This window comes from Cinclus cinclus, chromosome 3, assembly GCF_963662255.1.
Source record: "Cinclus cinclus chromosome 3, bCinCin1.1, whole genome shotgun sequence".
Taxonomy (NCBI): Eukaryota; Metazoa; Chordata; class Aves; order Passeriformes; family Cinclidae; genus Cinclus; species Cinclus cinclus.
Window position 1 is genome coordinate 57,765,806 of NC_085048.1, and position 16,460 is coordinate 57,782,265.

Sequence of the window (16,460 nt, forward strand, 5' to 3'; positions counted from 1 at the left end):
CGGGGATGCCAGCTCTCCCTGGCCGCCGGCAGCTCCTCCGCATCACGACTCCGCTGGCCGGCGGCGTCTTTCGGGACAGAGACCGGGGTTGGGAGCGGGGCCGGGGCAGTCGCTCTGCGGCCCGAGGCGAAGCCCCGGTCCCCCAGCGCGGGGCCGGCGGGTGCGGGCGGGCCGGGTCGGAGGGTGACGGCTGCGCTCTTCCCTCCGCAGGTGGCGGCCATGGAGCACCGCGGCGCCTCCCCGCTCCTCCTCGCCCTCGCCCTCCTCAGCGCCCTCTGCTGGCGGGCGCGGGCGCTGCCCCCGCGGGGCGCCGCCTTCCCTCCCGTCCCGCGGTAAGGCCGCTCTCCGCTCCGCGCCCCGCTCCGAGCCCCTCGGCCCGCACGGACCTGCCCAGCCCCAGCCGCTGGCCAAAAGGGCTGTGAGCAGCTCCAGTCCCCCGCTACGCCCTCCCAAGAAGCGCGCAGCGCGGCGCTTCCCGTCGGTGTTATCCCAGTGCCGGGCGGGTGCGCGGATCCGCGGCGAGGCTGCGGTCAGGCGGTCCCGGCCGGTGCCCGTCGAACCCACCCTGGAAAAGCCCCGGGACACGCACGCACCTGTGGAGGCGGCCGCAGCCGAGCTGTCCCACGGGCTGGGTGGGTGTCCCACGGGCTGGGTGGGTGCCCCGCGGTGACCGCGGTGTGTGCGGGGGAAGGACGGGATGTGGGTCACGGTGAGCTCCGGGACGTGAACGGGTCCATGGGCACAGAGCGGAGGGTAGGTTTTGCACCTCTGCATGCTTCGGCTGGTTGAAGTTGCTGTTAGCGGTTCAGCTAAATTAAATCAGATGGCAGTACGGTACGTTTGCATTTATGTAAGAGGAACATAAAGTGTAGAAGGACCAATGATAAACAGGCACAAAAGCACTGTGACTGACTTCGAAAAGGTGTTACTTGAGCTGGTTCGTTTCACACAGCAACTGTGAACCTTTTTTATTACCAGACGGAAGACTTACATGAATCAGATACATAAATAGTGCTAATAGTGACTTTAAAATTACAAGGGCATAAGTCTGTGTTAGTTTTAGTATGTGATTTTTGCATGCCATTACATGCAAGGGTTTCCTACAACAATGGGAGCCTCTTGTCTGCCACAAAATATCAGAGCAGCCAGAAGGAATGATGCCAAACTACTGCTATGCAGACAGACTGCCCTTGATAAAATACGACACTTCACAAGAAACTGCAGCTTACGAAAATGTGAAGTAACTGTACATCAGTTCATACAGAGCAATTGCCATGACACATTTTAAAAGACCAAATGTGAAGAATTTTTAGCTTCTCACATGAGGGAATAAAAACACGTAGAGATACATGACTGCACTTTTTATTTAGTTTGAAGTTCTTGGTGTATTTGCTTTCTTTGGAGAAGGCCCAAGAACTGTTTCCATCTGCATTTCAATGCACATCTTCTATCTTAACTGGGAGGTAAGTCCATCTCAGGAACAGTTTTCGCTTAGGTAGTGGCTGTTAATTGCATCCATCATTTATACAAAATACAGTTGTTAGGAAAAGCTTCATGGTTGTCACTTGTGCTGTGATTGTCATACATTATGCGCTGGAATAAATTGCATTCAGTGACAATATGTATCTAGAAAATATTAATTTGAGAGAGGGATCTATTATGTCAATTGATCTACAATTAAGCATGGATTCTACCTGATAGTGATTTCTGAATTATCCAGATTTCTTTGAAGTGCCTTACCAATTAAAGTAGGTAGATGTGCATTTTGACACAAACCAGAATGTTAACTCTAGTAAAGTGTCGCATATCCTCAGCTAGCTGTACTTTACATGTTTTTTTCCTCCAACAGATTGGGAAACAGAATGCCATTTGATGGAGCCAGTGAACCTGACCATGCCCGTGGGTCATTAAAGTCAGAATCAGATATTTTGCAGAACACGCTACCTGAAAATGAGAAATTCTATTTTGATCTGTCCAGAATTATTGATAGGTGAGTTTCCTTATTATCATAAATACAAGAGATGACGGACTACTTGATTTCTGCCAAAAAATCATTGACATTTTCAAACTGAGAATCAGGAAAGGAAGACTCAATTACAGAAGAAAATCCCACAGCCGCGGCTTGAATAGTGGTAGCAGTAGGAATGTCTGCAGAAATGTTGATTGTATTGGCATACTGGCATGATGAATGCATTTGCTTTCCAGAAAGAAGTAAAAAAGTATACTGTGAAAATCTGGAAGTTATTTTATTAAATTAGTTCCCTTTAAGGTGTACAATAGTTAAATTAAGGAAGGCATTGTGTTTACAAAATGAACATTATCAAAATTATATAAACCCAGGCTGTATTGTAGAGTTTATTTATTGTCCATTTCAGAAATGCAAGGCATGCTGATGGAATTTTCACCAGTGTCTACAGCCATCTTTTGGCTAAATTTGCTGTGAAGAGATATCTGCATTCGCTTATTAGAAAACGAGTTAGGTGAGGTGACACTTACTATAGGTAGATTTTTTTTTTCCTAGCTGGCTTTATTGGCATTTTTTTTTTTTACCCTTCTGTAGCCAAGGTCTCCCTTTTGTGATTTAGAGATACTGAGAGAGAAGGTTATATAATTACAGGGGAGACGAACATCCTATATAAGTATTTAGTGATATTACTAAATGAGTATGTTACTATTTATTCCTGACACATCTGTGAGAGGTAGAGAAACAGACACTGCACAAAGCATGTATAGTATGTACTGGAAATGCTATAGTGATTATCATGCCAAATTGCTAGTTCTTTTTTTCGGTAGTGTTTTTACTATCTTGGTGGATGAGTGGCAAAAGTAAATACAGAGTGATTGATTACTCAGTACTTAACAACAACGAAATCAAGAAATGATTGGTTTATAGGGAATATGTGAAGGTATGTTTTTTTCCTGCTGTAGAACACATTGATAGATATTTGTAAGATCTGTATTGCAGCAGACTTCAAAAAAGAATACAGCTAATTCATAGACTAGGGGTCTGAATAAAACTTCCAGACCAATATGTTAATAAACTAATGGGCACTGGGTAGTGCACATAGGGTGCTGGGTAGGATCACTGTATACTTTCTTGTTTTCAAATCCATAAGCAGCAACTGTTAGACACTGTGACAATACCACTGAGTGCCTACTTCATATGCTCAAAAGCTGAGTAAAAATTAGGTCCTCCATTTATGTCAGTGCTGCTTTTGTACCAGAACATACAGTTCCAGTTTCTCATATGCTGTAAACTAACATAGACCATTTAAAACAGAACACCCTGACATTTCCCAAGATTGTGTACGAAGAAAAGGCCTCCAGGTTTGGCTTTCACAAGGTGTGTTATGTCTTTTGAAACCTTAGAACAAGCATTTATAGCTACTTATGGGATGATGCATTCTAACTTTCCTCAGTGGCATACTACACCTCCAGTGAGTTCAGTGTGAGCAGTGATTTAGTCCTTTAAGAATTTATTGCAACTCAAACCAGGTTGTACCTTGGCATTGTACTGAAATATGTTCCCACAAATGATAGAATAAAATCTGTTTATGAGAAGATGGAACCTGGGGTGTGAGAACAAGCAGGAGTGAGTAATGAATACCACACTTAGCCACTTGATCTTGCAGAACTCCTGGGACAAGGACTCCAGAAATCATTGACTATATATCCTAATTGCATAGGCTATGGCAAAACTGAGAAGAGAGAACAATCAGTGGAAGGTGTGCCCCAAAAGGCTGAATAACAATGTTTGGGGTTTGATCCTTGTTATTAAAATACATAGCAAGTAGTGGAAGCAGTGGCTTCTTTTCAGCAGAAGAAAGATCCAAAGTAATAGATGGGAATGAAGGCTGAAATGAAAATTTGATTTTATTAGGCTAATCAATATCATAAAGCTTATTTCACTCATTTAATGGTATTTTCTTTTAAACAGATACAGTCTCTTAATTTTTCTTTTGTAATTGTATTGCCAGCTCCCAGGACAGTCCTGTCAAACGCCACTCTGATGCTGTCTTCACTGACAACTACAGCCGCTTTCGAAAGCAGATGGCTGTGAAGAAGTACTTAAACTCAGTTTTAACTGGAAAAAGAAGGTACTAGAGGAAAGCACATATATATCCTTTCCATACTTCTATGGCACTAACACAGAAAAGGTTTACATCCATGTATGCATACAGATAGGACAAACAAAAAGCACTGGCCATTAATGACTTGATAGCATAGTTTATAGCATGGTTTTCAAATACAGACAATATTTTTTCCCTGACTGCAACAGTCACCATGATCCGATTAGAATAGAAGAATAAAGAGGAGACGACTGACATCTGGCAAGTTTAAAAATCTTCCAACAGATTCTTAAATTGTTTTTATTTAGAAAAAAACTTAAGGAATAAAACCCATGGAGCTATGGAATCTTAACAACAATTTTATCAAGAAATATGTTGAAAATTTGCCTCTCTGTAGACACATGAAATGAAAATTTGAAAATCTCTGAAGGACTATACATCCTAATCAGTATAGGTGAGACGTGCCAGCATATGTTTTTGCAGACCTTGTATTCTGTTAGTATATTCACTCATTTAGAACAACTGCTTTTAAATATCATGTCTCATTATTCATTAAACATGCTATTTCATATGTTCTGTAGCACTTGGGTTTAAGTGTAAGAAAATGTGCAGAAGCTACAGGAGAAGGAGGCTTTGCTTTCTTTTCTTTTTCTTCTGAGAGCAATAAAACTTGTTTCTGATCCACAACAGCCAGGAAGAACTAAATCCTGCTAAACTTCGAGATGAAGCAGAACTTCTTGAACCATCCTTTTCAGAAAACTATGATTCTGTAGATGAGCTGCTGAGCCACCTCCCACTGGTATGCCAAGATTGTCTTTTCTCTTGCTATCTGTTACTTGACTTGACCCATAAAATGAGATTAATTGTACATGAAGTGTGGCCTATCAGAAAATCAAAATAATCTAGGAAAGGGAGTTATTTTCCATGAAAAGCTTGATGTTTCTACAGAGATTGTTTCTGAATAAAATAATAATTTTAATAATAAGCTTTAAGTTTTCCCATGATTGCTGCTATTGAAAATTCCTAATTAAATGGCACTGTTCATAATGCACCTAACTCACTTGGGTGTTTCAAGCAGTGTGCACTGCAGCATAAAACCAGAAGTGACTCATTTTTAATTACAAAGATCATTATTTCTTCAGATAACAAACTTGAGGGTATTTCTTTTAATTTAAAAAATGCTGCAGCTTTTGTTTAATGTCTTTTTCATTAGATAGGAATTGCCCCTAGAACTAAGAGCATCAGCAAGATGAACCTTATGCATTAAGAATGTATTTGACATACAAATCTTGCTGTTACTGTTTTCCATTCAGCTACTACTATTCAGCTACTACTATTTTTTGGGAGTCAATCAAAATTTTTTTTTTTTTTGTTTACTGAAACGTAAACCCTTCTACATCAACACTTGCAAGAATATAACATTGAAGGGGTAAGGTAAAAGAAAATTTGGCTTGGTACTGTTGAAAGTGCATTATGAAATTGATGATAGGATATTTTTTTGCATTCATCTGGGGCTCAAAAAGTAAGAAAAAAAGATTAAAAGGCTACTCTTGAAGATAAAATTTAGAGAAATGTCTTTTCTTGTAGCATACCCAACCACCCACCCCTTTGCCCCAAAAAAGACATATTTTCCTTTCAAGACTGAAACAAAATGAGAACATGTTCTTTTCCTTTCCACAAATGTGGCACTTCCTCTAAAGTTCCCAAAGGTTAGAAAGGACATAAACTGCCTATGCATTGAGGAATTAAATAATTTATAAGCAACATGGTTCTGGAAAGAAATCTTCTTTCCAGACAAGATTAATACAAAAAATATCTGGTCTTGGATTTTTTGATAACCTTCTCAAAGTTCTGGCATTAACAAAGGGAGAAAGAGTAGTGGTGTGGTAGGTCGCAGATGTCTTCCTGAAAATATTTTCAGTCCTTTCCATTTTTATTGACTTTATTGATGAGGCAGATCTGTCCGTACGTGAATCAGTATTGGCTGTTAGTTGTCATTTTATTGCAGTGCTCTGTTGCTAATGCAGTATGGAATGAGCAACCTGAATTTGTGTATCCATTTCAAGGATACAGGTTTTTTTCAAAGCCAGCAGTTCTGTGCTGTAGGCTGATCTGCAGTAACATTTTTCTCTAGTCCTTCAACCTTTCTTTCCTCATCCCATGGTCTTGTCTGACTGTAATGCACACCAAACTCCTGTGAGCAGCCACATCTCAGCTTATCAGTCCCAAGCTCAGCAACTGCTTTTTATATCAAGTGTTACTCATTGCCTGCTGTCTACCCTCATACACCTCATGATGCTACTGCTTGCAAAAGCGACTTCTAAAGCACATCTCTCCTTTGCTTTTCAGGACCTCTGAAGGACACCTGGTAAAGTCTATGACAAGAACAAGCTATTTTTGAGTTCCACATAGTATTTCAAAGAGATGACTTTAGTCATCAAACCAGAACAAATACGTTGTGAAGTGAAAGTTGTGATATATTTGTTTCTTACATAATAAAAGTTGATATTTACATTGTAAATATTACTCTAGAGTTCTCTACTGAAAGCTGTACATATGGATGCCAGTTTAACTCATGAGAAGTCTGTGAGTCCATATGCTGTAAATCCTTTACTTCAATAAATTCATTTGAAAATGAGTGTGCAGCTGAAAAGAGCCCATCATGACTAATTAATTGGCTTATTTTAGGTGTTTTACAACTTCAGAAAAACTTGTGCAATAATAAGGAAACATTTCTAGATAGCCTCATAAAGAATATGTAACAACAAGAGGAGAAGGATATTCAAAGTGTATAAAACTGCTTTACAAAAATCTGTGAAGGCTATTGCCAAGCAAAAGGGAATGCTTTTCTAGCAGTTTACCAAGCACCAAGAAAAAAAGAGTAAGAATAAAAATTTTTTGACCTCCAGCAGTATCTTTACTTCTGGTTCATATTTTTAATATTTCACAAACATAAAAATTATATTAAGACCAGAAATGTCTTCTTTATTTTCAGTTGTGTTTCAGATGATCTGGAGCTGACCAAGTGCTAAAAGAATGAAATTTTTTGACTTGTTTGATGCCTAAAGTCATCAGTTCTTCAACATTTAATTGTAGCTTTGATGATGAAACTATTGCTTATATATAAAATAGACTTGAAGACAGTTTACTATTTTTTCAGAATGAATGTAATTTACAAAATATGCAGACAATAAATCATTTTATTATCATGGCAAGCTATTACTGGTTTGAATCAGTGCTACAGTTACCTGGAAAAGCAGAGGTCCCTGCTGTCTGTACAGCAGGAAGATAATATTTTAAACTGATTTATGCTATATGATTTTAGAAAGACAAGTAAATAAACCTCCAGACCCCTTTTCTGTAGCTTTCTATTGTAGATGACAATGGAACTGAAAATTTGCAGCTGTTTGATTTACAGCACTGATGTAGAAAGTAGAAAAACTTATCAGACCTACTTACAAGCTCAATTTGGAATTTCAAGTATTTTTATAAATCATACATATGCACACATAGTGATAAAACTGTTTTGCAAGTTTCACTTACAAGTTTACTGTTCTCATTTAGAAAGAAACTTCTAACATGATAAAATCTGAGATTTATGGAGACTAGTTCTCATAAATATGTAGCCCTCAGATTTGCAAATTTTTTGAATATTGGCAACTGCATTTCAAAAGAATACCAGCTTTCACAGATCAGGTGCTAATATTGCTATTTCTATCTAGCCTTGACAGAATCTATTTTAGCCTAAGCCAATGAGTGGTTGACAAAAGTTATATTTTCACAAAAGACATAATTTTGAAGTCTTCTCTTGAAAAGTTATTTTCCACCCCCAATTCCTATCATATTATGAACATCTGAAAACAAAAACGTCTTTGTAAATACTTGAAGGATACTAACAGACTGATGCTATAATACTTTCTTAAAAATATTCCTCAGTGCAGTTTGAACTGGGTTAGTATTTCTGTAAGATGTAATAATGAAAAAATAAGTGAAAAAAAACAACCAGAAGCAAAGCTACATCCGCCTTTATGCACAGAGTTTTTTTTAATGTATGCCATTCACTCAATTTAAAGTAACAAAATCTAGAATAATTAAACTTTTGAGTACACAATTCCAGAAATATTTTTTTTAATTTTTCTTTTAATTTTTTTTTGGTTTTGTTTCCAGCTTATCAATAAGGCACCTGATGGAAGAGCTTGTCTTCCATGTCTAATGTATTATCTTCCCGATATTCCTGATATTTTGTTCTCCATAGAAAACTGCAGAATTTGGAACCTGTATTTTCTCTGATACATGAAGGTGAAGAAGAAAACAGAGACAATTACTAGGAAATCATATGTATAGATATATACACACACACATTGTAATAGTTCAATAATACCATGGTAGCATCCTCTGAGGGTTAGCAAATAGTGACAGTCTAAAAAGCATGCTGTATTTTGTGTACATTGTAGCAAAACCTAGCACTGACAGGAGAGGCACTAACATACAGAATAATATCTTTGGCTTGGTATGTCTGTTAAAGGATGGCTTTTAACTTATTACAGCAACCTTTTACTCTCCTTAGAAGATTTAAAACCCAATTAATACAGTGAGAGGAGTTAATTGAGGAAGAGGTAACATTGTTCGCCTCAAGCCCATGGGCAAGTGGTAAGGTTAAATGATAAAATTGAAGAGAAATTGTAACATTTCACTGAATGACAAAAGTTTTCATCCTGTCAATGATTTCATACATCCCACCAATCTTACAGCCCACCTGCAAAATATCTTAAGATCAGAATCAAAACATATCATTATTAGGAGAATGAAGAAGTCAGCCCCAAAAGAAGTGTCAGGAGAACTGCTAGGAGGGAAAAAACACCCAGGAGATTTAGAGCAGCACCACTGACACAAAACGCAACCTCTGGGGAGGAAGGAATAAAACTGTGATGGGTTATTAAGGTATATATTAAAGGAAAATCTTGCCATGTTTCTTCAGAATTTCACTTCTAATCCACGGTAGGAATACCTGTGGTCTCACAGGAGAGAACTAATTAGTTTTTGTTTTATCAAATGGGGTTTGCTTTTTAAAGCTTCCCTTTGGAGCTCTTATGGAAAGGTACAGAATCACCTTCAAGTGCATCTTCACCACTACTAGAAGAGGATCTTTTTCGGTCCTAAATCCATAGAGAGGATTTGCATGCTTGTGTGCATCTGTGCATTCATCATCCATTCAAGAACAGTCAGAATTGTGTATAGCATCATGAGAATTACAAAAGTTGACAAAACAATTTAAGATTGCAGCTAATAAAGCACATTAAAAATGAATAAAACCCTAACAGCTCCTCTGACATTTTAAATTGATTTGAGGAGCTATGAGTGTTTTTTCCACCTTGAAAGTCTGAGAAAAAAATTCTCTTTAAAAACTATGGAAATGGGTAGCTTTGATCCAAAGCATATTTATAATTTTGTGTATGGGCATATTGAATTCTCCCCAAAGATGGACTTTTGGATAAAGATATATGCACACAGGAATAATTTATTTGCTTGCAAGATATTTGGGGCAGGGAAATGGAAAAGGCTGCCAACTGCTTTTAGTGATATTGCTTATGCTTTCCACTACCTCTTTTATGTTTCCTAATTTTCTCTCTCCCTCCTCCCACTTACCACAGGCTTTCCCACACTCTAATAATCTCACTGCTGCCTTGCAACGTTGCTGTATGAATATATACCTTTGCTTTTGAAAAGAGCAATTAGAGCAGAAGTTTAGGGCACAGCAATCTCAGAACTGCCAGCCTTGTTGATGGAGAGGAATATTGCAGAGAACCTGGCACAGCCAGATTTGCAGGAGCAGGCTCTCCTGTTCACAAACAGTCCCTAACTTACCACTGGAGACTTCCCACTTGTTGTGTGACTGGCAGAAAAGACCGACCTCTCCTTGGATACACCAAACAGAACGCCTGTCCTCCCGGGGCTTGTGCTCGCTCAGGCAACTGCAATATTTCCAGCTTTTCTCTTTTCTGATATGAAGCAGTCACAGACAAATTGCTTGCCAGCTTGCCAAATTGGTTTAGAACTATAAGTAGGAAACTAGGAACCCATCTTTCACACCAATCTTTAAAAAGTCCAAAGAATGATTTGATGCATTTTCTTCTTCTGATGTAAACAAGTAGGAGAGGTTTTATTTCAGTTTTGCACACACATGTATGCAGGCCACTCAGGGAGAGGGAAAAAAACATTTTTTTCCTTATGAGGATAAATATTTTCAGAAACTTAATTATTCAACACTTGTAAATAAAAATATGATTGACTATTCAAAATTAAACTAAAAGTTCCATAAACCATAATGATGCAGTAAAAAGAGATAAATATCTAAATATCAACATTATCATGTTAAGAACAATATTTTTAGTAGAGCATAATTTTGGGAAAGAATGGGGGCTGTTTCCATAATGAGATGAAAGAAAGAGTAAAAGGATCTTGTTCTTCCTCACTGATGAGATGATTTAGTATTAGATCAACTTTTGCATAGGATAATATGCTTAGAAGAATGTACACAAGAAGAGTGAATAAGATAATTTTCTAGAACTGCTCTGAACATTTCAATGAGATCACAGCTTCTAATAGCCTAAGTAATTTCTAAACATGGGATATAAATGCTTTTGGTATGTAGATGCAATTATTTAATAGTTTTCTAGTCAGAATCTATCCAACACATACCCTATTTGTGGCATGGCAGGAAAGGAGAAGAAAATCTAAAAACAGTCTCTGTCTTCTGTTATATGAGATGTATCTATGAAGACCTTTCTACTTAGGAAACCTACTCAGAGCAGCAGCTTTGGTAGTAGCTTATGAAATTGCAAAGCTATTGACTGGGAAGCGTCAAGATTTTACATATCAGCTTTTTGATAGAGAATTCATTTATATGAAGCCTGGGAGGCTCCTATTTCTTTGCTTGTTTTATACACTATTGAATTGCTTTTCATAGAAAGTAGCCACAAGTATGTTTGACAGATGTCTTATCACCATTTGTCTCTATTCTGACACAGTTCTTAATCTTTGTTTTTCAGACAGCCCCTCTTCCCATAATCACAGCCAGAACATCTGCACACTGGTTTAAGCAAGCAATTTTCTCTTATTAAGAAGTATAGAAAGCAAACTACTGCATTCTAGGAAGACTCTTCATGAAAAGGCTAAGGATATATAATTTATGCAGAAAGACCAAGTCTTGGTTAAAAAGAAAGAAGAGTCTGAAAGTTCAAGGTTTGGTGTCAACAGTTTCAGTCCCATCTGGAGATTCCTTCCATAGCAGTGTACTATGTAAATTCTTGGAGTACTTACTGTGTAAGTACTTGGAGTTCCAAAGCTGGTGTCAGAGCTCTGGTCTTGAGCTTGTAGCAAGAAAGAAGAAACTGGCAAATGTTGAGGTAGAGCAGGTGAAGACTATATCTTCAAAGAAGTACCTGATGTAAAACTTAGTTTACATAGGGCTGTCTGTTTCCTGTAGGTTTAAGACTTTTGCTTTGAGAAGAAATAGCCATCTCTTGCTGTCAGAGGACCTCATATCTTGCAAGTTCATTCATTGACCTAGCAAACTCCCTCAGGAGCACAGCTGGATATTTTGTCCCTTAATTCTGCTGCTGTATGGATCTAGCAGCTGTACTTGTTGGGAACCTTGTTTTCACTGGCAGCCTAGACTGATCTACATCTTTTCAAACATTTTTTACCATCCTAATCTCCCTATTTCAGGAGCACCATTATTCTTTTCGGGGACCTGTCTTCCTCGATGTAATTATAGACTGCTTTTCCCTCCCAGCCCTGCTTTCTTAGGCTGAAGAAACTGTCTTGTCTAATCTTGTAAACAAATCTGTATTTCCAAGACTGTGCTGGAGCCCCATGCTCAGTGGGCTCATGTTCCGTAATGAGTTTAACACTCCTAAATGACTGTTTGCTAACTTAAGCCCAAAGTCTCTTCATTGCAGACGTTTAGGAAAAGTGACTGGTGATTTTGAAGGCCTCTGTGTTGAAGGTCTTGGAAGAGCTGATTTTTCAGTCTGCCTATTTTTTTTGTTGTTGCTTCTCAAACATTTGTGAAACATTTCTAAAGCTGAGAAAACAGAATCACCAAGCACTTGATACAGTGTACCTTTTTTGGAGCAAGTGAAGGGGGAGACAATTCAATCTCAAATGCATGTAAAGCAAAATTCCATTCTTAAAAATGCAACTGCCATGAGTACTGGGTAGTTTCACCTAGATCCCTGCATCCTTTCTACATGGCTATAGCCTATATTTTTAATTCAATTTCCTTAACTTACAGCCAAGGGAAATGACAAATGCAGCCCCCATGCTGCCCTTCCATCCTCTCTGATACTGGATAGACAGTGGCAGTAGGAGCAACTCTGGTTCTTTGCTGGCTTTTGGCAGCCTAAGGAAGGGAAAATGGAGATCAGTTCACAGCAAATCCCTAGCACACTATCTAGGAGATTAGGGTAAAAACAGCTATATGTCCTCTAACTTGCCCTGTGAGTAGTGAGTAGTATAGTTCACACAATGGCCTGTCATCCACATTAGTTCTTCAAAATGAAGATGGAAGAGAGCCAGACAAGCACTCATTTTTGTATTTATGTCATGTATATTAAAATATCATGGTAAAGTGTAGTGCCAGTGATGCTGAGGGTCTCCTTTCATCCATAGCTAAAGGATTACAACAGGGATTACCTTCTGGATCATTAGTCTACTGCTGTGCAGGAATAAAGAAATCCAGCTGAGTGGACTACTTGGGTCATTGCTCTTTGATTTATGATTCATACTGTGTTCAGTACAGGTGAGAATACAAGTGCTCAATGTACCCTACTTTCATAGAGAAGGGGTTTGATTCTGTAAAGATCAAATTTAATTGGGTATTGCACATTCTGTAACTTTCAGGCTCCATTTAAATGTATTTTCCCAAAGAATGGCTAATTCAAAATTTCATTTCCCCAGCCTTAGCACTGTTGAATAGCTTTTTCACATTTACAGTGTTCTGAAGGGTTCTGGAATCATGTATGAGGTAATTAGATTGCTCTTCAGTGTTGGAACAAACAGAACTTCACCTGGTAAAGTCAGAATGACATTTCAATGAGACTTTTCCTTGGCTGTGCTTTATAAATAGGTTTGCAGGATCTGATTAGTAAGAAAGTCCATGGCCACTAGACAACTTATCTCTGTAAAAAAACTAATCCATATAAATGTTCCATGTTACATTTCTAATAACATTACCTCTTAACAATTCCCTGAGAGAAATCAGAAATTCTGCTTCAAAGACATATTAGGTTTTATACTAATTTTTGTTTGTTGAATGATAGTCCTCAGTGTTTAAACAGCATGCTGCATAATTATAATGCATATGGACTGTCAAATTATTTTCTGTTAACAAGTGAAGAAACCAATGAAGGAGAACCTTTCCTGCCCCAGTTTCACTCTGTATTTGCAATGACAGACAACAGCAGAAAATATTATGGTTGCAAGGATTTCTACACGCTTTCTGGCAAAATTTAAAGCAGATTTTAGGCTGTTATAACCTACATTTATGTGATTACATTTTGCAAGAGCTGTGTATCAATAGAGGAGTTTTGGCAGGCTCAGGAACCGCAGTATTCCAAACTCAGCCCACAACACAGATACAGAGTAACGAGCATTCTTTTTTGGCTAGATCTGACTGGTCAAGATTTTTTTTTTCTAGTGTACATTTCCCTGAGCACCTACTATTATTTTAGGCTTCTTTTTATTACTGGACATAAACAAGAAAATTTGAAAGAACATCTCATTGTAACTTATTTACATCACAAGATGCATCATAGAATGACACTACAGGAAAGAGACAACTTCGTGGAGCATTATCAACATCAGGAGAATCTGCTACTGAAAAAAATAAGAACAATCTCAGCCCTTATTAATTGTAAAGTAAGATCTCGTACTTAATTGAAGAATTATTAAACCTTTGCATATTTCTTCATAATTTCTATATTGTCATCTTCATAAACAGAGTCTTGGTTAGGTCTAATTTTCTGAGATGTACAGGTCAAATGTTGGAAAAACTTCTGGTTTTTAATGCTTAGATGCACTAGACACACCCTATAAATCTACTAGAGCAATTACACATATGCAAAATAACTAAGAGAAAAAATTAATTCAGTTTAATTTTTTTGCTTTTTGTTCTGTTTCTTCTATGACAGCTTTTCAGGCATGTGTTAATTAAAGACTTTAATTCAGACAATAATTTTAAGTAAAGTGTACAAATAACAAGCTACCAATGACATCTGGTCTAGCTATCATTTTCCTTCTGCATTCTGCAGTTTGGATACAAGCTTAAACTGCTAATATTGCAAATGTTTTGCACAAGGAAACAGAATAAAACCAAATAAGAGTAAATTGAAAAAGAACTTATGTTCTATTTGTACTTGGTAGTGGTAGAAAATTTTAAACTGAACCATTCAAACACACACACCAAAATTTATTTAGACTTCTTAAAGCTGGTTGCACTGTAACCCGGGCAAATGAATGTTTTCAATCTTATTTTCCTTTTGCTAGTATTCACTGCCAGAAAACAAGAATTCCAAGAGACTGGATTTTGAAGAGTGTCTCAAATAACTTGATTTAGTTAGGAGACAATTTATTTAATCAATGAACCCCTCATCTCTGGATAAAATGTTTGGAGAACTTTTAAAGCAAAGTACTCTTCAGATACACTGTTATCTTTCTATTTTGATGGAGGAGCCAGAATGTCTATGAGTTCTCTGAATTATTATGGCTTACAGGAGTGTGACCCTTTCTCCAGATGCACAACTGCTGCAGCCACATCTTGGATGGACATCACTGTTATTACTTAGGTCAAAAGAAATTGTGTAGAGTTACATTTAATTACAGTGAAGATTGTGATTTCATGTGTCTCCTGATACTTCATATTCCTGGTTAAATTTCTTTCAGTTATGAAGATCTTAAAAATATTTCCTTAATCATATGTACATAAAGACCTGCTACTATAACTGTAGAATTTAATCAGAATGACAACTTTTGTATTTGTTCATTGAGTCTTATATTAAATATATAATGTATAAGTACTGCAAATATTAGCTTGGTGAATTAGATTTTTATTTTTTATTTTAAGTATAACTTCAAAATAAAAAGTTGATATAATTTTCTTATATTATATTATGTATTATAGTATATATTAATTCAATATTCTATATTATATATTCTATATTATATATTCTATATATGGAATATTTATATATTCTATAGGAATTTCCTATATAATTATGGAAGCATGTTCCAGTTTTAATTTTAAGCTGCTAGTTCATAAACTTAGTGCATTTATGAAACTCGTAATTTGATATGGTTCTTCTGTAATAACAAGGACAAGATCTTGAATATCCAAGGGATCTGAGTGCTCTATTCCAAATCAACATATACAAAAATCACATATCAGCAAATAGTAAAGCTTTTCACTATGGATATCTGTTATTTGTCAAAATAACTGAGTTTCACACTGGCTTCTTTGTTGTATAGATTTACAGATTGAGAGAAATTTAGATGGATGACAATATTGCAGATATACCAATTTTACTTCCTAAAATGTATCAGTAAATGCAGAAATGTAGAGAATAATTAATCTTTTAGGTCACAAAAAACTTCCAGAGATGGAGAAATCTCATACATATAAAAATACAACTCAGAATTAAGGAAGTCTACATTTTTAGGTAGAAAAATGTAGCACATGCCACCATTTTTAATGTTTCATGATAAATAAAATGCAATTGGGAAAATATGCTTTGCTGCATGTTTATTAATTCACTCAATGTACATCAAAATAAATACAGATATATTCCAACATACATTTGCATCCATATCTGCCTTTCTAGTTCTTGGTAGGGTTAGACCTTCCAGGGAAAATGACAATTTGAAGGAAACCATGCAGCATAGAGCATAAACATGGTTAATCAAAACTTTGTTTTCCCATTACCTTTAGGTTCATTATAACACCAAAGTGAGTCACTGGAATCCAACATTCATGGCTCTTCAGAAAATTTCTTATTGAAAAAATTTACTTTTTAAATTTGGTTTTGTGTTCCACAGGAAGGAATGCAGCACTTGAGGCCTGGATTCTCTGTGGACTTTGTAAGTGCTTGCAAAGTCGTAGTTACTTGAATGGCTCTATAGATTTGCAAAAATGAAAGCTGTATCTAGCTCACATATAATATTTTTCTTGTGCACCCAAAAACCCCCTGACTCTTAGCAACTGGGGACAGATATGAAGATGGACTGTATCACTGTTTTTGTGGGTAATCTAGAGAAAGACCCATATAAGGAGAAAAACTGAATTGAATCCCATTCAAGACAATAAAAATATTGTGGATTAGGATAGAAATGCAA

At 37.1% G+C, this 16,460-nt stretch overlaps 1 protein-coding gene across 1 annotated transcript; it reads left to right on the top strand.

Moving 5' to 3' along the window:
* Positions 1–219: 219 nt before the first annotated feature.
* Positions 220–16,235, top strand: VIP (vasoactive intestinal peptide). The gene is made up of 6 exons (XM_062488981.1): positions 220–332; positions 1,850–1,990; positions 2,376–2,480; positions 3,978–4,097; positions 4,761–4,869; positions 16,164–16,235. The coding sequence occupies exons 1-6, from the start codon at positions 220–222 to the stop codon at positions 16,233–16,235; spliced, it is 660 nt and encodes a 219-aa protein (XP_062344965.1).
* Positions 16,236–16,460: the final 225 nt, after the last annotated feature.

Coding starts and splice junctions, on each gene's coding strand:
- VIP (XM_062488981.1), top strand. CDS start 220: ATGGAGCACCGCGGCGCCTCCCCGCTCCTCCTCGCCCTCGCCCTCCTC. Junction 1,991..2,375: donor CTGTCCAGAATTATTGATAG/GTGAGTTTCCTT, acceptor TGTCCATTTCAG/AAATGCAAGGCATGCTGATG. Junction 4,098..4,760: donor GTTTTAACTGGAAAAAGAAG/GTACTAGAGGAA, acceptor GATCCACAACAG/CCAGGAAGAACTAAATCCTG.